General features: G+C 41.6%; 1 protein-coding gene across 1 annotated transcript in view; it reads left to right on the top strand.

Moving 5' to 3' along the window:
- Nucleotides 1-14011: 14011 nt before the first annotated feature.
- Nucleotides 14012-26430, top strand: part of FAM81B (family with sequence similarity 81 member B) — a 34939-nt gene continuing 22520 nt past the window's right edge. The window contains exons 1-2 of the mRNA XM_062017618.1: nt 14012-14160; nt 23929-24172. Of these exons, the coding sequence (XP_061873602.1) occupies nt 14012-14160; nt 23929-24172 (393 nt within the window). The remainder of the gene's footprint in view (nt 14161-23928; nt 24173-26430) is intronic.

Genomic DNA, 26430 nt, shown 5'->3' with positions numbered 1-26430 from the left:
CCACCGTGGGCAGATGTGACGTATAACAAGCATTCAAGGCTACATGTTTGTGTTGAGCTATAGCTCTGTCTTTTAGCATGATATACTCTTCCAACAGCATCCCAAAATGTGGGAGCTGAGCAAGCTGCGTTCATCCTCCAATACCCAAATTCCTCTTGCAATGATGCGTTCTTATCCACATTGTAAGTGCTCTGACTGCCCACGTACCTTTTCCATCATTTCACTCCCACTAATCCTTTCAAGCACTGCAATTACTTTCTGCCTTTTTCTGTTTATTCCTTTCTGGGTGCTATTTAATCTCTCATTCACTCTTCTTTTGAATTGTTTGCTTTTTCAGAGTTGTCTTTGCCTTTTCATTTCAAACGAAATCAGAAATTCTGTCGGACTCAGTCCTAAAGCCTGTCGTACCACATTTTAACCACCAGTGGCAGATTTAAGAAGTTTAAAGTGTCTGAACACTTTAGGGAATATTCTGATGAAAAAAAAGTAAAATCTATCTAAGCAACACCTGCACATTTCCCTGCTTGCCTGAACTACACAGATATTTAAAGATGTTTTTTCCAAAGATAATGAATTTGTTTCTTACTTTTGACAGATGTGCTTTTCTTTTGTAGTTATTTTTCTTATCCTTGAAAGCAGCCATGAGAAACCCAGTCACTGGTGGGAAACTAGGACTTAAGTTTAACGATTTCTCTTTCATTATGGGCTCTTTTCAAGTGGTTTTTTTTTCTTTTTTTTTCAATGAGCCATTTAAAACTACTGGTCAAAGAGTTAATTATAGATAGAAACATTAATTTTTGTTTATTGAAATTAATGTGAACATTTCCAAATAAATAAAAATGGCTAACGGATTCTTGAATGAGCTGCTGGAAATTCCTGGAAATCACTGGATATATAATGCATTCCTGAAATGGAGACTAAAGTATATGAAAGAAATGGATTAAAATTTTACAATCACATTTAAAATACTTCTACAAATAACCATGAGCGAGGATCACAGGCAACTACTGCAGCATTCCTTTTTGTAGACTTTGTGCTCTTGAAGGGTAGTGGTGTGCATTGCTTACATAATGATGTGCAGAGCTATACCATGGTATGAATGCCCGCTGATTTGACCTTGAGGCATTTAACTATCTACTGACTCACATAGAAAACTCCTCCAGTAGAATTTTAGAAAGAAATAGAAATTAATTCACACTACTGCAAACTGTGTACACTGTATTTTGAAGAGCTTTAAGGATATAGTATCTTCCATCTCTGATGTTTTGGGTTAATGTTAATACTAATTGGGGTCATACTACTGGCTATCCTCTGTATCTTTCCCCTCTGAAAAAAATCCCTTGGCAGAATGTTCAGATGTCCTGAAAACTGTACCACTGATCACAAGGAGTGGAATACTGAAATACATCTAGGTTATCATGACCCTCATCTGGTAGCCTCATGCTAGGCTAATTAGTCCGCCTGTTTCTGAGACTGATGTGATTTTAAACACAAAGAACAAAACAACATCTTGTAAAATTCATACTCCTTGTGATGTGTAATTTTTAATTTTAAATCAAGAAAGACAGACCAATTAGTTTCAAAAAAAAAAAAAAGCTGACATGGATACAAAAGTCCATATTCTTCCCTTTTATCCTGAGGTTTACAGTAGAACTTTCTAGCTTGCTCTTTCTAGTGTCTTTTTATTGGTATGGATTTCCAATGGAAAATGGCAATGTGGAATAGAGCCTGCAAAAAGCATTTATCTGCCTTTCACTTCGGGCACTTTAATAAACTGCTGTGCAGATTCATTTCTCATTTGTTTTCACTAATGTACAGAAAGCTGACCTGTATTTTGTTCTGTTACAGTACAAATTTTTAGATGTGCCATAATATTTCTGGGGCCATGCATGTTTTAATTAATATAACACTTACTTCATAGGGATGTTGAAAGGCTGAATTAATCACATCTTTCACAGTCATGTGGAAAAACAATGAATAATCACAAAATACTGACAACAATTATTTTGTCCTAAACTGGATGGCTGTGTGTTTTGTGAAAGAGACTACATTTTATCAGAAAGACAATGTGACCACATGATACTGTAAGAGATCATTCTGTATATTAGCAAATTCACTGCTACAAAAGCAATTTGGCAACAGGAGCCCTTGTCAACATCTTTCCCACCTGAAGCAGTCCTATGACACTCAATTGAGATCACAAACAATAGGTGTGGGCAGGGGTGCAGGTTTTGCTTGTTTAATAAAAGCAGACTGCCACATGCTGAGAAATCCTGCTGCCCACATCCATCCTTGCCACCACTTTACAGCTCCTGTAATTAAAATTCACAGGGAATTGTTTACAAGTGCCACTTCCTCGCAGAGACCTACATAACCCATCATCCACGGAGATCTCTGGCCCACAGAGCCTGCCTGGGTGTGGGCAGCGGGCAGGATGATGCCTGTTTGGACTAAGCCAAAATGACATTTCTCTTAACTGAATTCAGGTCAACCTTCACTTCAGGGTTGAGCCAAGCTGGAGGAAAATAAAAGTAATAATATTCTGGAGGAATTTCTAGTGAGTGTTTCTGTGCCTCCTCTCTTGTTGTAGCTGACAAAACCTTCTTAGACATCTTCAAGCATTCATCTGAATTAATAATATGATAAATGACATTTTAATGCAGGACCTATTTTTCCTTCGTGAATATGCATGACGGTGCTCACTATCTTGTTATGTGTAGGAAAATAACCATATCCAGTATCTGCAAATATGTGTGGACCACCAGCTGACACCAAGTGGCTTGGAACAGCACAAGGAATCCTTTAAAAACCCAAATCCACAGTCTTTTAAGAGTTTCTCACATGAAATATTCAAACAACAAAGAGTTGTCAGAATAATAAAGGAGATAGATAGCAGGTTATTTTGTGCCTGGAACACACCTATGTACAAGTTTTGTCTTTTTTAAAGTACTTCTCCATGTTCACTATCATTGTAGCTTTGGAAAGTCACTATGAGGTAGGAAAAAATAACGTAGCCCTCTCTGTTGTACTTTGCACCAGGAATTAAGGTTACTCCAGCTTTCCTAGCACTGCCTAAGGATGGGGCTGGGAATATGTCAGTTCTTGTTGAACAGCAGAGGAGGCCTCTGACTCCCTTTGGTGATGTCTTGAGTGGACAGATCTGTGGCCACCACAAGTCTGGATTAATCAACCATCAATTTCTTTTGGAAGGGTAGTTTAATTGAAAAGTTGTTTGACATGTGATAGGTAGACTAAATATCCTAGATTTTAGGGAAAACATGCTGGTGAGATGTTTACTTAGTGATGCTTAGCGAAACATCAGAGAGGAATGGTAAGAAACACCTCCATCTGAATTGACTGTATAAGACTTTGAGCCTTCTGATCCTCATAAGCAGATAATCTGTCATTGACAGGGACTTAGTGTTCAAAGTAATGCAATAGAAATGTCATGACATTTGAAAAGCTAAATAACATTCTCTTCATTGCACTGTGATTGTATGAACTGTAGTATACTTTTTGGTAAAATGTTGATTTATATTTACAGCATGTTTCATCAATTTCAACAAAAATCCATTTGAAAGACAAAATATTCTGAAGCAGTGTTTATAAGACTGGATCTTCTGAAGCAGTTTTTGTAAGTGCAGCAAAACCCAATATTATTTTTGTAGCAGTTTTTTCTTCCTCTGAACAATATTGTGTAATTCCTATCAGGCATCACTATGTTCAGCCAAAAAACCCTGAACTATATATGGAAGAACAATGTGAAATCAATACACCCAGAGGTGCTTCCTAAGAGACTCAAACAGCCACTTTTGAGTTGTGAGGAAGATTGGGTTTTTGGTTTTTTTTTTTTAAACCTATCTAATTCTTGCCTATCTAATTCTTTCATTTTATTTTTCAAGAACAGGGACAGGATGGGAGAGGTTGTCTTTCTTCTGCTTTCATGCAGCATGATGTCAATGGGCAAGCTCCCCTTTTCTTCAGTGGCTTTCACTGATTTGGTGTTGGTGGTGCCTAGGCAAAGCTCCCAGGCTCCCCTGCTTTTATGTTTCTTTGCTCTTTTTTTCATCCTGGACTCTGTGCCAGTTTCCATCAAGTTTGGGTTACTCTCTTGGCAACAAAATATTCTATACTTGTTTACTGAAAAATATTCAAACCAAATAATTTAATTTCTACCATCACCTCTAATCCAAATTCCTCCTTCGAATGCATTACAAAATATATTGCTCTGAGCCAACTCTTGCTTTCTCCACTAACAAAAAAAGGCTTGCTCATGTTGATGTTTTTTGTGAGTCTCAAGACACTTCAGAGGAACATGACTCTATGTCTGCTCTCTCTGTGGAGATGATTTCATACTTGTATTACTCCAAGATTTAAACTACATTAACTGTTCTTCTCCATGGCTATCAAGAGAGTCATTCTGCATTAGAGTTTATACAGGCTGTCTCATGCTTTGGCTGAATCTCTCAGGGAAATAATACTGAAAGATAAGTGTTGACTAACAGTGGGGGTCACACTAAAACTGACCCTGCTTCAACCCCTGTAAACACTGCAATGTCCAAAATAATTGTGACACCATTCTAACAATAAATGCTAGGGATAAAACCCATCAGCTGCCTAAGTAAGCCAATACTTGAGTTAAAGTACACAGACAACATCTCAATGGAGAGGTGTCCTCATATAACAGGAGTCGGTCTCAAAGCTGGAGCCATTCATTAGCTGCAGTGGCTGGTGACGACTCGTCTGGTCAGATCTTGCTCTCTCCTACAGCTGCCTGCTGTGAGGACCAGCAAGGGGCAGACGGGTGATAAATAAATTGGGTTTTTTGAAAGACTTAAACTCACCGTGCTGAGCTGCATTACATAAAGTATTTTCCACTCCTAAGCATCAACCAGAACAACAAATGAGTTTGAATGAGAGTGGAGATTATGGGAAGGGTGGCCTATTTTAGAGCTGCTTAGCCATCCCTGTTACTTGTCTTAGTTACCTGGCCAGACTTCAAAGTTTTGGTTTGATATGCCCAGTGGTAATATCATAGTCGTACAAATAGAGACTGATAAATCATCATTAAAAATACACTGTGGGTTGAATTACGCAGGACTAGCAACAACCAAATTGCATATTCAAACTTTCTCTATGTTTAAAACAGTCTATTTAACAACATTTCTATGTCCCTAACGTGAAATTGCACTTTTATTACATCTTACATGCAGAGCTCCTATGTTCATTATGGAGCACTTTTGCTGATAATATAGGGATTATTTTGTTGTGAGATTTTTACAGCATTGAGCTAAACGTGCCCTCCCCGCTGCATGTATATAATCCCAGTAATAGCTGCAGCAGTTGTTCCTCTTTTGGGATTAACTGAGGTTGGCTGCCACTTTTTTTTTTTCTATTTCATCAGCATTAAATCTGCTAATATTAAGAAGTTTTCATCACCTTTCTTTTTGTGAGAGACATACAAAGATAGGAAAGTATGCTAATTTCTGTAATAGTAGCAGAAATAACAGTCTATACTGCTGAAAGTGTAGACAGAAAGAATCCAGGTTCAAGTGAAAGAAGAAATTATAATTGGGAGCACACTTAGTTTTCTTTCTACAAAATTTTTTTTTTTTCAATCACTTTGCCTTGGGTTGCAGGCAGAAGATATTTTAGTTCTGAGAGCTCATAGTGCAGAAATTACTATTCTGTCCATCTACTGCAGATGCAACACTATTGATCAGAGAGTAATAAAAGCTCCTCAAACCACTTAACGTATGTCCTGTGGATATTTTTTCTCTTTTTCTTGACTAATCCCTGAAATTGTTACTTTTATCAGTCATTATTACATCTTTTAATACATATTCTCTCATTAGCATAAAAATATTAAAGATAGGCAGGGGCTTACTCAGCAATTTGATGTTTCTACCAAAATTTTTAAATTTGCAGCTCTGCTCACTCCATTGGGAAATAAGTCTTGTTCATGTTTCTTACTTTGAAGGAGAATTTACATGACCTTTATATTGAGAGAAACAGAGCAGGCTGTATTGGTAATATCTGCAAAAGACAATAGTTCTGGGGAAAATTCTGTGTGGTGCAGGTGTGTCTCTGTGCTGATTAACTACAAAACTATCCTCCTCCAACTGTAGCATGCAGCCAACCTCAGGCAAAGTATCTCCCTAAGAAGAATCAGGTGCAACAAAAAAAGTTATGAAGTCAAGTTCCTTAACTTTTTTACACAATGTCTCTTATTCCTACCAAACAAGAAAAGAACAAGCAGAGTTTAAGTTGCTCAGGGACACTATGGCTGTACTAAGTACAGTGTATCGCTGTACTTAGACTTTGTTGTTTCACATGCAACATGAGTCTATAATTAGTTGTGGGATAAAAGTTATATTCTTGCAAGTTTCTTTTGTAGTGGTTTTTATTTAAGTATTGCTCTGTGTTAGGTATGATTGTGTATTTTATTTGATTCACTGAATTTAACAAATATTCTGCTGTGCTCATCATTGAAACACATGATGACCACATACCTAGCTAAGATAATTGAAACAACATTTACTACTTATGTGGAGATAGCAACCTTCCATAAAATCTAATTAGAATAACTCTCTAGTCACTCAGCAAATAAAAAACAGGAAAACAGCACATCACAGTAGGCCTAGTAGTCTGATGCATTGGAATAGCTGTGTTACCACACTACCTTTGTCTTACAGATGGTGAACATAAAATGAGCTGGATTGTCAAGTGCTCAGTGCTTTAAATTTTTGAAGGTTACACTATTTGAATCTGTATACACCCATATACACTCCACTGGGATACATCTTTGCTTTCATTGACAGTCTCCACTTTTGTATTCTTGCATGTCATGGTTTTGTATGGAGCCATTTCTGGTAAGAGGGAAGGGGCTGTAAAGATGGCTCCCACAAGAAGTTGTTCAAAACTTTCCCTAGCTCTGAGTCAGATCCATCTCTGGGGCTGAGCCAATTGGGCACCTCCACAGTCACTTTTTAAGAAGAAATCATAAGAGAAGAGTTCTTTTCTGTGAGGTGGTGGAAGGAGTTGGATGAGAGAGAAACCACCATGTGGACTCCAAGGTCAGTGAGTGAAGAGAGGAGGAGGTGTGCTGCAGCAGAGACTCTCCCGCACCCCATGGTGAGATTGCAGCTGTACTCTTCAACCCAAGAAGAGGAGTGGTGAAGCTGGAGTTTGTTGACAGCTGATGGAGCACTCCACACCAGGAGTGGTGTGTGCACTCAGAGGAGGCCATGAATTTGTGGGACGGCAGCTCTGCAGCAGAAGGTGCCTGGAATGCTGTTGCTGCAGAGGAGTCCAACACTGGAGGAGCCTGTGAGGAACTGCAGCCCTTGGGAAGGACTCATGCCAGTGAGGTTCATTAAGGATTGTATCCCATGAGAGAGAGTCTGCCTTGAAACTGAGGAAGAATGTGAGGAGTCATCCTTGTCTGAAAAGAAGGATGCAGCAGAGACCATCTGTGAGAGACTGACCACATCCCCCATTCCTTGTCCCCCTGCACCATTGAAGGTGGGAAGGTAGAGATATCGGGAGCAGTGAGCTGAGCCTGGGAAGAAGGGAGAGGTGGGGGAAGGAGATCTTGAAGTGCTGGTTGTATTTTTTTTTTAATCATCTTGCTCTGGTTTTGATTTCTATCTGTTCTGTTTCTAGTAGGTAGTAGAATAAATTGTTCTTGCTTTCTTCTAAGTCAAGTAGTGGAGTACGTTAATAGGCAGTGAGCCCTCCCTGCCCTTGTCTCAATCCACAATGTCCTTGGTTATCTTTTTTCCTCCCATCTTACTGGGGCCTCTGTCATTCAAAGGAAGGTGGGGGTCGATGGGGGGTAGAGGTGAGTGGGAGACTGTGTGAGAGAGACTGTGTGGTGCTTCATTGACAATTGGGTCAAAATCATGATGTTGCTACATATGTCTTTCTAGCTCAGCATATTCAGTTATAAGAAGATGTCATGATTCTTGCTCACAGAAGTAAGAACTACCAGATTTTACAACGAAATTAAAGCACCTATGATTTTAATTGCATTTGGAATGTGAAAAAACACCAGCCATCAAGTCCGAGTTCACAGAGTAGCAGCAGTAACAAGCTGCTCCCAACTAAAGCCAGATATAATGCCTCCCTTTGAAGCTGTTGAAAGCCTGGTTCTATTCAGATGTAAGTAATCCATTTGACTCCAGAAATAATAATAATAAAAAGTAAGTATCTGTAAGCTTTTTAACTCCTGTCTCAATCTCTTCAGCAACTACAGGCTACATGTTTATGCTTTTCTGGACTGTTCCTTGTTTTACTACTCAAATCTTCCAACTTCATGAATAAAAGCTTTTTTAAGACGCAGGCGAAGGATTTAGCTGATAAATTTATATAGGTCATGACTGCAATGAATATTAGAAAAGTGTATTTTTATTTTTCCTCTTGCTGACTTTGTAGCTTACTGAACTATTTGCACAGGAAGAATCTGCATTAATAATTACATTAATAATTACATCAAAATAAAATTGCAAAATAAGTCCTAATAACTGGAGAGATTAAAAACAAAGATACAAGCTCAGGACTCCTCACACAGAAGCAGACAGTACTATCAATGTAGAACACAGGGGCATGAATGAGAAAAGTTGCAATAAAGGAACAACATCCAAGAGACCTGATTTTGGAGCAGTTTACCTTCCTGTTAGAGGGGTACACTACCAATGAAAACCTGGCATGGGAAAAGCCAAACAGGTCTTCCATGAGAATCCTCCCTGTCTCCATTTAAACCCTGTCTAGACGAAGTAGGCATTATTTTCACTCCAAAGGAGCCCAGGCTGCACACACACCATGCAAAAAGCCCATCTGCTCATCCCCACGCTAAACATAGCTCACTGGAGCCTGTCATGCAGGGGCTGCCTTCAGAAACACATTATCCAGCAGCTCTGCCAGGTCCTCAGAGAGTTTTCTGAGGTACAAGATATGTGGGAGCCCATCTGTCTCAAAATGCAACTTGTCTTTGGCAGCATGTACACCACCCTTCATCTTACTGTCATTTGGGGATATGAGGCCCTGGCATAAGTAGACCAGAGAGGATGCACTTGGAGCAACCTGACCTAGTGGAGGATCTCCCTGTCCATGGCAGGGATTGGGAATCAGAAGATCTTTTTCTTCCTAAACCACATTATTTTATGTTTCTATAAAAATTCGGCAGTCTCCTCAGGCAGCATTGGATGCCAACGGGCCAACAACAAACCTAAACCTTCACTAGACTCTTATAAACCCTTGTAAACTCTTATAAACGTCTTTGGTGTAGTGTAATACTGCTGAAACACATCATGGTGTATTTCCACATGTCCTTCTGTTCCTTCCAACTGACCAAAAAGATGTGAGCAGAAACATCTTGAGATGCAACCAAGGGTTTGGGTGAAGATTTAGAAGACTTGAGGGTGCCAGTGGCAGACTGCAACACAAGCTGATTTACTGGACCTGCAGCCCCAGAGGTGCTGTCCCTGGTTGGGCAGAGAGGGACCTCTTGTTACATCTTTCAAATATCAGTGCCAGCAGCTGCTCTGCAGGGACCATGAGGCCCAATCCACTGAGACTAGCAGTTTGAGTGCTGCTCCACTTACCAGATGCCTAAAACCCAGTCACTAACTTAAGAAAACAATTACTCTACCCTATTGTCTTCTATTCTATCTGCTTTAGGATAGATTGTTCTCTCATCTCATCTCATCATCTCATCTCATCTCATCTCATCTCATCTCATCTCATCTCATCTCATCTCATCTTATCTCATCTCACCTCAGTAATATTTACTCTAATATCCAGATGTTGGTGGATGACACTACAGTACTGAAATATTTTCCAGTGCAAATGAATTTAAAGTAAGTCCATAGCACTATCTGTTACAAGTACATTCCTTCTCTTGGGAGGGGCTATATAAAAAAAAAATCTCTACATTCAATGCTCTACAAGTCTGGATTTATCCTTTTTTAAAAAAGATGGTATATCAATATGTTTTAATAAGTAACAAAAATGATACCTTTAAATACTTACTATAACTACTTAGAAGTAACTTAGGAGATATTACTCTTTATATTGGAAAAGAAGATTTTCCAATGTAACTTAAAGCTTAGTTCTTACTTCAAGTTTTTCTTATACTCTGGCAGTTAGGATTTCATGATTATGACTTCTCTCTGTTTTGTTGCAAATGCTGTCAAAAACCAATGGGATCCATTAGGATGGCAACAAGTTGAGGGCATATTCCAGAAAGCTCAAATCAGTGTCATTCACCTGATAAAAAAATATTCCCTGATAAAAGTTCAGAATACAGTTGCTATTGCCCCATTTTATATCAATATTCAATTATTTTGTCTTCTCTATGGATTCCCTTCAACAAGAGCAATATTGGCTTTGGCTAGATTTCAGATTCTCTTTGCAATACTTTTCACTGGGTTCTGTTTGCCACCAAACTAGAGTTATTTGGGGCTGGAAACACAGCTCAAATTTTCTCCATGGGTAGAGAAAAAAGAATAAATTAAAAAAAAAAAAACAAAACGAAACACTTCTTCCTTTTATAAGAAACAAAGAAAGAAATTATGTCTGACTCCTCAGGAAAAACTTGTGCTTTAACTCTTAATTTTTATGATGATTATTCTCAAGGTCTTCCTCATCTCAACCTTATCATCTCACTACTGACCACTAGTTTGTTATGCTTCTGCATGGCACTGTTACTGTGAAAGAAACACATATATATGTATGAGGACCATGACGAAATATATTTCAGGACTTCTGTCTCTATATCCACCTTCTGCCTGACAGGTAGCGTAAACTTTCTGTTAGCTGCAGAGGTGCAACAGAGAGTCTTAAAGTATGTATTGGAAAATGTACATAAATAATTTTAACTCCTTATTTAACATATTACATATAAATGTGATAAGTTCCTTTTTTTAAGTCTTGTTTTGTATTCACAAACTCTCCTTGGAAGCTTTTGTACTCAAAGAATCAGAGCTTCTCGTAAAAGCTAGACTTCAGTTTGCTTGGTAAATTAGGCAATATCCTTAATTCTAGAGTGTTCCTTTCCATTAGCAACTGACACAGTATATATGAAGTTCCTCTTCTGGCCATCTTCAAAGGTTATATTTTGTACAGATGCTTGGGGAACAGATAGGGCACAGGGGTAAATCTGAAGCAGTCACTTGCAGAGGATTTTGGACTTGGTTCCTCTCTATCCAAATTAATGGCAAAATGTCATCCGTCCTCTGAGACAAGTGCTATGACATTGCCCAGGGTTGTGCCACCTCCAGAGGAGTCTCAGGGCAGGTTTATTCCAGTCAGAAGGCTAACAGTCACACCATCTTTCCACAATGGGTGCTATGGGATAGGATTTCTATCATTCAGTGCTGCTGAACTTCCAAATGCCACCTTCAGAGGGTTTCACAGGTCATTTTTGCAAAGAAGAGCTGAGAAGGGATGCCCAGATGTTTGGCTGTGGAGTGTTTTCATTGCCTTAATGGAGTCATCCAGCTGTTACTATATGTCGCTTTATCTCTAAAGTGCCACAGAAGAATTTAAATTGATTTGCAGACCATTTTCTTGAGCTAAAATATTGCCTATGTTTAGCAATATTTCCTTAAGAGCCTTTTAGTTCTCTTCCATATTCAGTCCTTGCTTTTGACACATGTTTGTAGAAAATCACAGTCATTTTCTATTTGCAGAAGCATCAACAAAATGGAAGGGACTGTCATGCTGCGGTTTGCATCTTGGTATGGTCGGCTCTGTGTTGCCCCCTGCACATCCACTCTGTGTAACACAAGAAAAACTTTAGGAGACTTCACTGATACAGAGAGGGCTGTCAAATGCTATTCCCTGGTCATTCACACATTCTTATCTCCATTCATGTCTTGTCTCTCTCTGTACATTCAGATACTGATGACAACATGCACCATATATGTACCGCCCTGACCTTACATAGAATCATTTTGGTTGGAAAAGACCTTTAAAATTGAGTCCAACTCCTCACCTAATAGTGCCAAGTACACCACTAAACCATGTCCCTCAGCACCTCATCTACATAGTTCCTCTAATATCTCCAGGGATGGAGACTCCACCACAACCCTGACCAGCTTGTGCTGTCCAACAACACTCAGAGAAAAAGCTCTTCCAAATCTCCAATCCAAACCTCCCCTGGCACAACTTGAGTCAATTTCCTCTTGTCCTGTCACTTGTTACTTAGAAGAGACCAACATCCACCTCACCACAACCTCCCCTCAGAGGGTTGCCAAAAGTGAGAAAGTCTCCCCTCTGCCTCCTTTTCTCCAGGTTGAACACTTCCAGGTGCATCAGCTGCTCCCCATCAGACTTGTGCTCCAGATCCTGCCCCGGCTTTGGTGCCCAACTCTGGACAAACTCCAGCCCCTCAGTGTCCCTCTTGGAATGAGGAGCCCAACACTGAACACAGCACTTGAGGGTGCAGCCTCACCAGTGCTCAGTACATAATCACTGCCCTGGTCCTGGTGGCCAGACTAGTATGGGTATAAACCAGGATGCCATTGGCCATCTTGGCCACCTGAGCACACTGTTCATGGTCATGTTCAGCTGCTGTTGACCAGTCCCCCACACCCATCCTGAGCTGGGGCCAAGTCCCAGCAGAGAGCAGCCTAAGCAGTGCTGCCAGGGAGCTGTCCCCCTACACAGCCAGTCTACGGGAGCAGTAGCTCCTTGGCCCCATGACCCTTTGCTGGATGAGGATGAGTGATCATGACTCACTGCACTTTGAATGGGTTATGCAAGAGAAACACAGCTATTAATCCTCAGCACACTTCCTCCTCAGTGCAGGCACCAGCGTTTCCTGGAGACAGGAGCAAACACAAACCTCTTGGCAGCAGCAGTCCGCATCGACCAGGGACCTGCTTCCCCCATTGCCCAGCTCCTTCCGCTGCAACATGCTAAGGAGGCAAGTTCTATGCAGATCTTACTTTAATTTAACATGCTTTGCCTGCTCTCACGGGACAGGATTTTTGGAGGTTAGCAGCAGGCGTGTCTGTGGTTTGTGGGCTGTTTTTCTGGTCTGCCCAGCAAACCTGAGAAGCGGGGGCTGGCTGCAGGGAGAGTGGGGTCTGGTGCCGTTTGTGCATGACCTTTGTTTCCTTGACGATTGTGTCTGGAGCTCTATCTGTCTGCGATTACCTGAAGTTTGTCAAAAGACAAAAGGAAAGGAAACTATGTGTTTCAGGGTGAAGCAGAAAGTCTGTGGCTTTCCTGAGGCTTTCAGTTGCTCCTGTTGAAGGGAGTATTCGGTGCTGTTGTGGCACTAGAGTGGTGTTTATACAAGAAGCCCCAGGCTGCAGTTCTGTTATTCTCTTCACTTTTGGTTTTTTTTTTCCCCAACTAAGAAGCTTATGCATGAAACTGCTGTTGCTTAAGCAGGTACTACACATGTAGCACCAGCTCAGATGTTTGAATTCCAGAAGCACTTAGCAGTGCTGCTCTTACAGAACCATAACCATGTCTACTACCAAGGTCAATTTATGCATTCGTAATTTATGGTGCAGTGCATACAATGTCATACAGACAGACAGAAGTATTTTGTGGTTATTTACTCAGATTTATCATTAACAATGTTAGGAAAATGTTTGTTATTCAGTCTAACTCTTACTAAACATCTATATTTAGTAAGTTTTTTTCAATATTGAAGCCAGTCTAGAAATTTATGGGCTCGAAAGTGTACTTTTGGATGACACTGATGCAAACATACTGGTTTTGACAAAGCTGTTTCTGAATCACTGAAAATAGAATTCTTCCTGGTGTCTGTCACTTTAAACCATGAATATTTGCCAGCTTCACCAGTCTGGATACTTTCCTCTTTGATATGCCTTGTCTGGTGACAGCCAACACGTTTTGCCTGTTTGCTCTATCTAGTAAAAACTTTTGCTGCTGTGCTTTTGTGGGGCTGGCAGCCTCAGGAACTGAGAGTCTCACTGCTTGTTTGCATGACAGACACAGACTGAAAAGCTGCACCTCTCTTCCTCACAGTATGGCCAACCCTGATGGCATCCTCGACATATCAGAGGATTCAGTTGAACAAAAACAAAAGTCATTCCTCCTGGATCTGAAATCGGACTTTTCCCTGGGAAATCAGCCCCAGTTCATCAACCTGCTGGCTCTGGTGGTGTTCATGAATGCGTGAAGAGAAAGTCCACAGACTTATGTTGACCCAGACAGTGTCCTGCTCTCAGAAATGTCTGAAACATTTTGTGAGTGCACTGAAAGCCCATCTAAAACTGTCAACCCTCTCACTTGAGCCCCATGCTCCTGCAATATGGAGCTAAGGATGAGCTCTGTACTCCAGCCAGTGGCAGACAGAGGTGCAAGGGCTTTTGTACCCCAGGTCCATGGCATGAACATTTTCGAGGGTTCTGTGCATGTGAATGTCCAAGTCCAGGCTCTAAATCCACAAAACCAGAGAAGTCGTCTGAGTCTTTCCTTTGCTGAGCCTTTTAGGTAATTCTGACTTCCTGCCTCATTTTAGGAGGCTTTCCAGAGGTCTGATGGCTCCTGTGAGCACATCTGTATCTTCTGACTGGGATCACAGTCAAAATAAGGAAGACTGCCTCCTGAGCATCTCAAGGGATGCTCCTCAAACAAACAGGAAAGCCCTGGAAGATGCTAGGGTGGAAGGCTGAAGACATTTTGCAAGTGCTTTTCATTCAGAGCTAAAACTGCCAGAGGCAGGTGATAAGATGATCATTTGCAAATGTGATTAAATGACACAGCAAATAAGACCTGTATTAAAACATTTGCTGACAGCATCCTCCTCAAGCTCAAGCAGAGATGTGCAGCCTCAGACTAGCAGAGCCAGATAGTTCAAGGGTTTGCAAGAATTAATTATTTTTTTACCTTTGATTTTGACTTCAATGACGACTGAAACTGGTCAAGGAAAAAGGAGAAAATACCTGCAACTACACAATTTTGTACTAGTTGAATCCTTGTTCTGCATAACACTGTAGACTGATTTCTCTCAAAAGACTTTTTATTTCAGAATCTTCCACATGCATTTGCTTTCACTGCTTTTAGACAACCATAGGCATGCATGCCACTTATCTGCTGTGCTGATAAAAATGTGAGGGGAATTATATCATTAAAATTTTCCAAGTGGTGGACAGGCAACAAAATGTCAGCTTTTGTCTCCATTTCAGCAGATTTGATCCACGTCAAAACACAGGTTAGGGTCAATTGCTGAAAGTTGTTTCCTGTGTTTAGCCACAAATGCTGAATCGTGTTATATGGGAAGTCTGGACAGATGATCAAAGCAGCCCTCAGGGTTTTAAAACACAGGAAGGCTGTAGCAAGCAATGCTGAGAAATTAACCAAGAGCACTACCAACAAGGAAGAACTGAATTCTCCCAGCCTGAAGTCCATGTTCAAGACCCAGCCACAGCACATGTCTGTGTGGTGCTGGAGTCTTACGTCTTCCCACCAAAGGCATCTCCAGACTCCATGGACTGTTTGCCTGTTTGAAACTTCATGATGGTGGTTTGAGAAGAACCACAGAGCCATGGAATCATTTCAGTTGTAAAAGACCTGTAATATCAAGTCCAACCACTAACCTCACACTGCCAATCCTAACACTAAACCACATCCCTCACGCAGCTGTCCGCTGCCCCTTGAGCACAGCTTTCAGCTTATTGGCAGAGATCACTGGTACTCTCCCAGTCTGAACCATTTTCCCACAAAATTCTCACTGATGCTATTTTTTCCTGCTGTTAAATGGTCTGCTCAACGATAATCAGTGTACTCACTAGGCTTTGAACAGCCAACAGCTCTATGCCCAGCTCTGAAAGACATCCCAACTTGTCTAAAGTTTATTTGGTACCAGAAGAGACAGCATATGTTTCAGTCTGGTTTAAAAAAATAATCAGGAGATGGATCTCAGCACAGCAGCGGCCTGGGGAAGCTGTTTGCTAAACTCCTTAGGTTGCTGTCATTGCTTAGAAACCTCCTGCTCAACAGATGTTATCAAGGAATTGCTAACAAGGGCGCCAGGATTATTTAATTCGTGACAGAAGCAATTAGGCAATGCTGACAAGTCATTATTTTGGATATACTGCAAAGCATTTGTTATTGGTTTTAGCAAGGAACACGCCTGGAGTTAAACTCATCAAAATGCTTTCTGCTCACCCCTGCTCCATGTCGACCGCCTGCAGCCTTTTCTCCTCTGTCCCAGACTGTGCTCTGCTGTTTCTTGAGAAATGAGAGAGAAAAACAGCTGAATAACCCCAAAACCACCATCCTTATTACTCCACCATGGGCTGGGAGTGTTGTAGTACAGGGGTGGGATAGAAGAGCTCAGACCTGAGCTGATCCAATCTGTCTGTTGGTGTTACAGCTCCATGAGATGAAAAGAATATCAGTACAACCACTTGCACTGCTGAAACAGATGCGCAATGCACTTGCAGTACTGCATGTCACCTTACCTGGCTGCACTTCTTATTTTTATAAGGAGTTGCATGCATCTTTGTAGTGAGCTGGTTATTTAAGGGGGTGTTTATTCAAAAGCCTGTATTATGGTCTCATTTATCTTCATGCAAAGCCCTTCATAATGGTTTGTTTGATCAGCTGTAGAGAGAGGGTAACTGCTCTATAATACATAAAATAAAAATCAACCAATAATTCATGGATTTTTTTCATTTAAAAATATTAATCAAAGAATCACAGGATCACAGAATGGTAGGGGTTGGAAGGGATCTCAGGAGATCCACTAGTCCAATCCCTCAATTCTATATTAAATATAACCCCTTCTATTATATATTACATATGCATTGAATATATTATAAGTATTAAATATATATTAATATTTGATACATAAAGTTAAAAACAAGCTACTTATTTTTTCCTTGTCTTGTTCATAGCAACAAGGGACAATAATTTTAGAAGAGGAACCTCAAGTTGAGCATTGTCAGACATACATTATTATTTACACCAGTATCTATCTAGATACCAAGATATGACTCACATCACTGATCTTTCATTCAATAGGTTACGTTGAGAACAACACAAATAGATTGAACTCGTCATGTTGCAGCATTCAGTGATTTCCAAGACACGGTCCTTCCTGGAGTAACCTCCCTGATCCAACCATGGTTATGAAATGCACTGCTCCCTATAGAACAACATTTGTGCCAGTGGCATCCTTTCCACTACAGGGATGAAGACAGTTATTAAGAGCTGGGTGACTTGTGAGGAAGTATTATGAACTCCTGCAGTTTTGTAATGTACTTTCTCAGCACCTCTGAGGCTCCCCTGGAGCTCCATCCACGTGCTGGTGCACACGGCAGCAGTTGTCCTGCACCTCGTGGTTTCCTTACCACATAAAATCAGTTTCAGCCCCCATAGCACACTGGTGCTGGCACAGCCCTGTCCAAACATCCCACTCTAGCCTTCCCCAAGCTCTGCTCTGCTCACTGCTGGGGACAGTTGGAGATATTTTTCTGAAATAAGATCTCCATCAGTCCTATGACCTGCACCTCTGGGCAGGGACTGGCTTCCCATGCTCTTCGGAGGGCTGTTGGATCCACAAGGCTTCTGCTTCTCCTCATGCTGTTCACCAGCCACCCACCACTAGATTGGGAGTGTTTCACAGTCAATTAATGTCATGGACTTTCTAGATGTTGAGAACCCAGGTAGGCTTGAGTCTCTGCACACTGCTATGCACATTCATGTTTGAGTTGCCATAACCATGAGCTGTTGAAGTAACAATTTGACTTCTACCCTGCTTCTCATGGGTCACTCACCTACATATAAACATCTGCAGCAATGAAAATGGAAACTACTTTTCCATTTCTGATACAAGTGGCACAACAACCTTGGAAGGTGAAATCACAGCCCTGATTTCACTCTGGAATTGGCACAACCTGGAGCCCGACCTGTGTCCTGCCAAGGGGCTGTGGATGCCCTTGCCAGATGCTGCTGGAGCTCTTCCTGACTGTGATGACAAGAACTTCTTCTGAGCCCTGGCCTCTCAGCTGGCTTGGCACCTGAAGTTACAGACTGACAAGTCCATACTTTGCTTGGCACTGAATGGCTTCTGCTTGAGGAATAACACTGTCTTGAGCCTGTATCTTAAACCTTTGACCTACTAATTTCATTGTCTGGAAGAATAAGGTAACAAGAACTCTTCTTGAAGTGTTGACACTTTTGTTTATTCCTTTCTCTTTGTTGACTAAAGTATGACATTTTCAGCTATTAACTTCTATGACTCTTCAAGGTGACTTTTCTCAAGACAATCAAGTCTCAGAGCTCACTGGTCTTTCCCTTTGTACTGTATCTGGAGCCTCTGCAAGCATGGAAAGTGCTGTGGGTAATTACTGTGAGCAGAGAAAAACAGGTAAGGGATGATAAGGAGCCAGCTTTCAGCTTTTTTTGTACAGACATTCATTCCCACACTGACGTATGGGAAAAGTTTATAATAAGTGAGCTAGGCCATAAATACTGATCACTGTATTGCAACAACAGCTGCACATATTGTATACTGTTATGCAGTAAATCTCTACAAGGTTTGGAAGGCTTTTTCAAGATCTGTGTTAAAACACCTCCAGTGAGACTTCTGTGTGACCAGATATACTGTGTGTCTCAGTTCTTAAAACTGGTCTTGGTACCTTTTCAGAGAGGTTCTGCACAGCAGGTCCTTGGTTCTCAGATGAGGGAAAGAAAAACCTGTAGCTGGGTTATAATGAGGAAGAATGGGTGACTGACGCTGTAGGAAGGGCAGCGTGATCTACATCAAAAGTGCAAACTGCTCTGACCCCAGAGCAGGTGAAAACTGTCAGAGTGTGCAGTTGCTGGCAAACTGCCTGTTGGTGGGTAAGCAAATCCTTCCTCAGATGTGGATTTACAAAAGCTGAAGAAAAAGAAATTATTTACACAACATACAAATTTACTCAGCTGTGAAGCTCCGGTCAGACAGAAATTGTTTTTCAGCTCTAAGGACCATCTTTTCTTTCTGAGTCCTGTCCTTCAATTGTGCAGTGCAGGACTCGTTTCTGCATCAGCCCTGCACAGGGATGTGGTGGAAGTGGCTGCTCAGGGAGGGGCAGGCTGGTGAGAAATTCTCTGTGTCAGGAATGGCAGCAGTATCTTGGAACAATACACAAAAAAAATACTTTCAGCATTTAGGTCTAAGACATATTTTCCTCCTACATCCCCATCAGCAGCTTGACCACAAATAGTCCCACTCTCCTTGCTTGCTCTCTGCTGAATAAGCAGGGAAATGATGGATTTGCATCTACCAAGAGCATTCAAGGTCCATGTGAATTGAAGGCACGTGTTGATTACTCATGGCCATGAAGTGCCATCACAGGAGATTACACTTTTTTTTTCACAGAATTGAGGGAACAACTTTAAGCAACAGCAAATTGATTAAATGTCCTTGATGTCACATTTATTAATGTTCCTCCTCTGAATTTCCTTGGTATTTTCTCGCAGTCTCTTTAACGCTGCAGGCCACTGACTTAAACTTTGTATCCAAAAATCAAAACTGCAGCTGTGCCACCAGCAAAGTCTGTTAGGAAATGCTCTTAGTCTAACTGGCAGGACAATGGACTTACTTGGTAGAAGAAAAATGGCCCACCTTTTCATTTTGTTTTGTTTTGTTTTCACTAAAACACACTCATTATTAACAAAATAGGGACAATGGGTGATGGCTCCAAACTCTAAGAGAGGAGACTGACAAACTGGGAAGAATTTCTTCCCTGTGAGGGTGATGAGGCACTGGGACAGGTTAGCCAGGTTGTGGCTGCACCATCCTCGGAATTGCTCAAGGGCAGGTTGGATGGGGCTGGGAGAAACCTGTTCCAGTGAAAGGTGTCGCTGGCTATGGCAGGGAGGTGGAACCAAATGAACTGTGCAATAGTTCTAGGCAAGAGGGCCTACATTGTTGTTAGTCTGCCTTTGGAAGAAAGTGAAGTTGCTCTGCTTTTAATACCTTTTTAAAACCTTGGGTGCTTCATACAGATTTGTTCGAAGGTTAGTGCTCAAAGTTTTGAATCTCCTGAAAGTTTAGAGTCAGTAGCTCTGTAGATCTGCAAAGAAGTGTCTCCGCTGATCTTTGGTGTGAAGTGAGGGTTATTTATTTTGTTTAATTTCATTTTGTTTGGTCTTCTGAGCAGCAGCACACAGAAGTGCAAACACAGCTTGCAGCTGCCCTAGGTATGCTGCCTCCAGGCTGGTGGGACGGATTTACAGGCTGCAGTACTGAGAGGGAGGGAGGGAGGGAGGGAGGGAAAGTCTCATGGGTGTGCTGGTGAACTGAAGGCATTTCAACTGGAGAAATGGGAAAAGTCACAGAAAACAAGGAAGGAAAGAGGGACTATTTTGATGAGGGGCTGTAAAACTAGATTTTGGGAACCACCATCTGTTTGCAGAACAGTGTTTTAAATGGGCACCTGCTTAGCAAGAGAAGTTAGAGTGTGATCTCCACCAGCCTGTGGCAGGTCCTAGGTTTGCCTTTCCTTAAGAGGTTTTCAAAAGAGGGATGTGAACATGCCAGTCAGCTGCACTCATACCTGCAGGTGCCTCTGCACCTCTCCAGAGACATTGGTCAAGGGTAAGGGAGATTGAGGCTATTGTGTGGAGGCACTTTCATTGATCTCCTTCTTGATAAAATGAGAGCAGTATGACCCATATTGCCTTCACCTGTCTCTCACCTCTCCTCTCCCTGCCTTCATCCAGCTCCTATCATCTCTGCTAGCCTCAGTTTTCAGATCCAGACTTTAGATCTGATCCAACTTGTCCTGCTTCCCCATTTTGTTTTCTTCTGTCAATTGCTTGACATGCATTCCCTTGAATATCCCATGAGCACCTGAGCTCAGATTTTGCAATGTCTTGTGACACAGACAGTTCCCCCTGCCCCTCTAAACCTCAGTCTCATGGGAGCAACTACTGCAGCTTGATCAAGACCAGGGATCTCCCATTCAACCAGCTTCCTCTGTTTTTCTAGCAGTATCTCAGCTGGTAACACCTGGCTACTTCAAGCCATTAGCATGTACATTTTAGCACTTGAAGAAGAGAGGATGAGGATCTCATCTGCACTGGCCCTGTGCCACATGAGGTGTCTCTGCCTTTAGAAAGCATCCTGGCTTGGGAGGAGCAACTGGTGTAAAGTATTTCTGTGGTATGAAATCCTTGGAATCTGAAAACCTTTTTGGCATCTCCACTCAATGGTTAATTATGACTGATAACAATAATTGGGCGGTAGATTGCAAGGTTAGCTTGTACACACATTCAGCTCTTCTGAAGGAGGTCATTAATAAATCAAAGTGGTTTGGGTGGCCTAAAACCATGCAGTTCTAATAAAGCCAAACAAAATAAAACCTAAAATTTCATTACATTAGAAGGCCAATGAGGTTTGTAGCAGAAGTTAATATCTGTAAATGATGGCTCTAAATCTTTGGTAAGTGTCCCGGTGCCAGAGGACTAACAGTGTTTTATCACCATGATTACACACATGAGTCTTCAAGCTGACTCAAGGTGACTGAGGGTAAAGTGGGACAATAGTCCCAGCCTCATAATGAGGAGAAAGATATTTATGGAAGCTGTCATGAGGTAGCCATCTCCAGTACTCCCAGACTTTTGCATTTAGAGATGTACTCCAAGCCAATGACAGCTTGCTCAGGATCTGTTCAGGCAACAGGGTCTTCCAGACCAGTCATGTGGAAAGGCTTAGGATTTCCCTGGGTTTGGCTACTGGCTGTGACAGGCATCCTGCAGGCCCCAGTGCTGCATGAGGGGCTTGAGACAGTAATCATGACAGCAAAACTTCTAATTAGCCTGATGAGTCACCACTGGTTTACAGTTTTCTCTGTGGTTTTTTTGGCTTCATTGCCTCCTCAGCTCTCTCCACTGCACTGATCTGGATGCAAAAATGGGACTGAATGACTAGGAGCAGAGGGAAGAGCAGCAGGGAGGTGTGGGAGAGCAACACCCATCTCTTCCGGTCATAGCAGTCATTGGACAAGCTTAGCTACCTGTGAGGGGTTCAAGGGGAATTCCTGGGACTCCTCGGGATGAAACTGTCTGCAAGGCAGGTGAAAAGGCAAAAAGGCTAGGGGGGATAAAACAATATATTTGAGTCCTTTGCAACTCCTTTGCAAGGCTCGGGCTGAAACAGAGCCATTGCTCTTACGTTACTGTACACCAGTAGAAGTGAGATGCCTGTGCCTAGAGGCATACACAAAACGCAGAATGTGGCAAGACTTGTTTTTGACTTATCTAAGGGTGCCTTGAGGAAAGGTGCCATATTCCACACGTGCTGCAGTCTGCAGTTGTGGTCATGGGCAAGTTGGGTAAGTCTGTGCTACTTGTCAAGCTGCCATAACCAGATTTCAAGCCTAAGTCTTGAGATGCTACCATTTTCCTCTAAGATATTATCATGGTTTTTTTGGTTTAAAGGATGATTCGTAAGAAACAAGATGCTTTGAAAACTGAAGGGGAATAAAACAGATTGTGGACATGCTTCATTTTCAACCAGTGACTTCTGCTGTGACCAGTAGAAGAAGGTTTACTCAGCCTCAGCCAGTCATTTAGGGACTTAGAGTTTTTTCCAAGGAGAGACTGAAATTAAGTGTTCAGTGCTTGGTACTTCATGGCTGCCAAGGGTTATGTTTATTTTGAAACCTTAATCACCCAAACCAATGTGAAGCAGCCTCTGATGCACACAGACATAAGCCAGCTGCAGAACATCATCACACCCTGTATGGCTGTTAAATGTGTTGCAGAGGATCTTTAGGCACACTTCAGTCATTAAAATGACATCTTTGCACTTTGTGTATTGATTGAGTGGGGTAGTTGAACTCTTGTCTCTTTGCCTTTCTTTTTAAAAAATTATCTTTACATCAGAACTTTTATTTATAGCAGTCTAAAAGCAGAGAGCAAGAGAAAACGTGTATGACTTCTTTCCCAAATGACTATTTTTCTTCATCTTTAAGCTACAGGGCTTAGCTAATATGTATGATGAAAGAATACTTCATATAGCACTGAGAGCATTAAAAAAAATGTGCCATTCAGGTTCAGCTTAGACATAAAGCAAACTTCATTTTGTGCAAAACATGCCAACCCAAAGTTCTGCAGTAATTAAACCTCTCTCTCTGTCTCTTTATAAAAAAAATGGTGAATGGTGATTCTAGTTTCCCTCAAACTCCAGATTGTGCCTGTCTAAATTGAGCTGCATTCTGTACCTGCTAGCTTCAGGTCCTTATAACATCCTTTCTCTCTTCTATATTTATACTTAGTTTCACTGAGGATATTTCAGAACCCAACTCACTTCTCTGGGTTTCAACAGGCAGATGGGGAAGGGAGGGGGTAGCTGTAAGGAATCAGGTTTCTTCCCAGTGGGCAGGTGTAGGTAATAGAAAAGAAAACAAAATGCAAGCATTGTTGTACTTGGGATGAGCTTTCCTTCTGCCTGCTCTCAGCTGGATGTCTTCCCAGGGATGTTCTGCACAATCAAACACTGTATCCACTGGGCTGTTTTTGAAGGTAGTCACCAGATGGGTTCATTTTTGCCTTTGTTTAAAATAAAACAGGAAAAGCTTAAAATGAGAACTGCAATAATGACAGATCATGGATGTACATGAAGAGTAAAAAAAAGTAAAAGCCTCTGAAAATAAGCCAAGGTCCTTAAACTGCAGGGGTTTTGCCCAGGAGCTGAAAAAAAGTCATTTATGTCTCTAAGACCACCAAATGGGGCCAATGCCCTATGTGGAGAGGTTCTTATTACTCCTGGTATTGCTGGGATGCGTGAGCAATGCATGGGAGCATCAAGACCTCTGGTACAACAGACAGTCTGGAAAGCCTGGGCTGCAACTGGTCTCACTGTGGACAGGAGAGTACCAACACTTGCATCCTTTGGCTTGCTTGCCATAACTGGCATGACACTGGTTTTTTTGTTGTTCACAGGAGAGACCCTTCCCCGCCTCCTCAGCACAGAGACAGGACTCATCTGCTGGAAGAGCGATTGTCTAGCCAGGAGAGAACCACAGCTTTCCTCCTCCACCAGGCTTTCCGAATCAAAGATGACATCATCTCCTACCTGCAAGGAAGCAAAGGTTATCAACAAGGGGAAACTGCTGCCCAGCAGCTGCTGGAAAACCACATCCAGACCATTACCAGCATCGTTAAAAAGCTCAGCCAGGACATTGAGGTAACACATGCCAAGGAGTATTTCCCTGCTTCAGTGGTACAGCTCTAGCCTTGGTCCATTCAGCACTAACATTGGTTTCAGGAGCAGAAAAGTAATGAACATGACTGCTATCTTTTAGTTAAATTCTGATTTTTCTTGTGTAGGTCCCTTCCAACTCCTACCATTCTATAATTTCTATGTTTCTGTGAATGACAGGAGATGAGAAAACTAGGGAAAATAAAGGAAAAAAAAGAGAAGTATAATTAAATTAAAAGTAGATTTATGAGTGTTAGCAGTGCTTTAATTCAAAAGCTCAGATTCTATTTTCTTTCAGTTTGGTTGGATTTGGGAGATGGAGTTCAAGTTTGCATTTACTTCTTAGTTTTCCTGATGCAGATGTGCTACTACTTTAAATAAACTTTTGCATGAAAATTTAATCAAATGCTGCTGAAACTCTTCACAAAGCTCAGTGCAGACTGGAATGAGGTTTCAGGTTCACATTTATGGAAACTGATTGATGGTTCTGTTCATGAGAAGCTCTCTTTCTCACTAAAGACCTTTGATTATTTGCTATTACTTGTCAAATTTACATACAAATTTTACCAACACTTTTGTTTTTTGGTCAAAGATGTAAATTGCAAAAATGTCCTGAAATAGACTTCTCCAGAGATTTCTTTTGTCCTCTGAAGTGTTAAATGTCTTACAAATGCCACTAAATTCACAATACATTTTGGTTTTTATGTACTTGGAGAAACATTTAATCCTCTGTATCTTTTTTCTTAAGAAGTATGCAATCATGGCTCACCTGAAACTAAGCTGAATTCAAACTAGGATGTGTTCATTTCATATGGATTTTCTCTTCAAGATTTTTATACTATGGTGCTAAGCAATACTATACAAGCACTTATTCATTTTGGAACATCCAGTTCCTCTAACTATGTCCAGATCAAGTATGTACAGGGCTGTTTTGCTAGAGAAATGCTTACAATGCTATCAGCATCTAAATCTAATCTTTTCCCTTGGCTGTGCATAACTCTTCTCTAGGGCTTTATCTCAGGTGCATGTTTGCTTGGTGTATTTGTGTTGTGAAGGTTTGGGAAGGGTACAGCATCGCTCACCAGAGGAAAGAGGACAGTGAGACATGTCAATCAAAGTCATTACAGAATTAGTGGAGGTTTTGAGAATTGCTCTTAGCATATAGCAAATGAGAATGATTGAGCAATGTTGATTTCTCGGGCATTTAAAAAAAATCTCACAGGATTTGACACAAAATGTGAATCACTCATACTCCAAATCTTCCACAAAGCAGGAAGAATATCCTTGAAAAAAAAAAAAAGCCTGCTTTGGGGAAGAGGCCATTGACACCAGGAATGAAGCTGAGCCTTGAGCCTGAGTAAATACATCTCTTTGCCAGAGCCAGAAAACTGTCCCGATTGCTGCTGCATCAAGAGCGTCAAAGCAATTAGTGCCAGGTGGAAAATGACCAGACCCTTGACAAAGATATGCTTCAAAATCCCAGGAGAGGAGTGCAAATTGCAGAGAAAAGCACTGATACAAAAACCCTTGGGACAGAGAGGAGATGTGCCTGGCACCACTCTGATAATGTTGTAAGATAACTGAGTCTGTGCTGAGGGGCTGCACACTCGGAGAGGTGACCATCAATCACATACATGCCCTGGGACGGGACCGTTGCTAGGAGCTCAGGGAACAAGCTGGAGGAGGAAGATACCAATATCCTTCAATAAACAGGAGGCTTCTGCTTTGCATCCCAATGAACGAGTATCTCATACTGCTTTTTACAGCAAGGGAGCAGTGGTTCTATTTGGGGCCTTCACCTTTGCAGACTTGCAGCATCAGACTTGTCAAAAACACTGCCAAGAGTACATTTGAGTTGTGCAGTACATCCAGCCCTTTCAGAACATTGTTTTCTGGTGCAGAACAAAGGAAGGAATGCTCAGTAGTATCATAGAATCTTTTTTGTTGGAAAAGACCTTTAAGCTCATCAAATCCAATCTCTAGTCCAGCACTGCCATGGCCACAGCTAAACCAAGCCAGCCACAGGTACACAGCTTTGGAACCCCTTCAGAGATGGGGACTTCACCACAGCCTTGGCCAGCCTGTGCAAGGGTCTGACAACATTTTTAGGAAATAATTTTTTCCCAGTCTCCAATCTAAACCTCCCCTGGCACAACTTGAGGCCATTTCCTCTTGTCCTATCACTTGCAAATTGGAAGAAGAGACCAACTGAGCCCTGGCCACAGCCTCCGGTGTGGGAGTTG

The sequence above is a fragment of the Colius striatus genome, chromosome Z (genome assembly GCF_028858725.1).
Source record: "Colius striatus isolate bColStr4 chromosome Z, bColStr4.1.hap1, whole genome shotgun sequence".
NCBI classification, from domain to species: Eukaryota; Metazoa; Chordata; class Aves; order Coliiformes; family Coliidae; genus Colius; species Colius striatus.
This window is presented reverse-complemented; position numbering and strand designations above follow the sequence as displayed.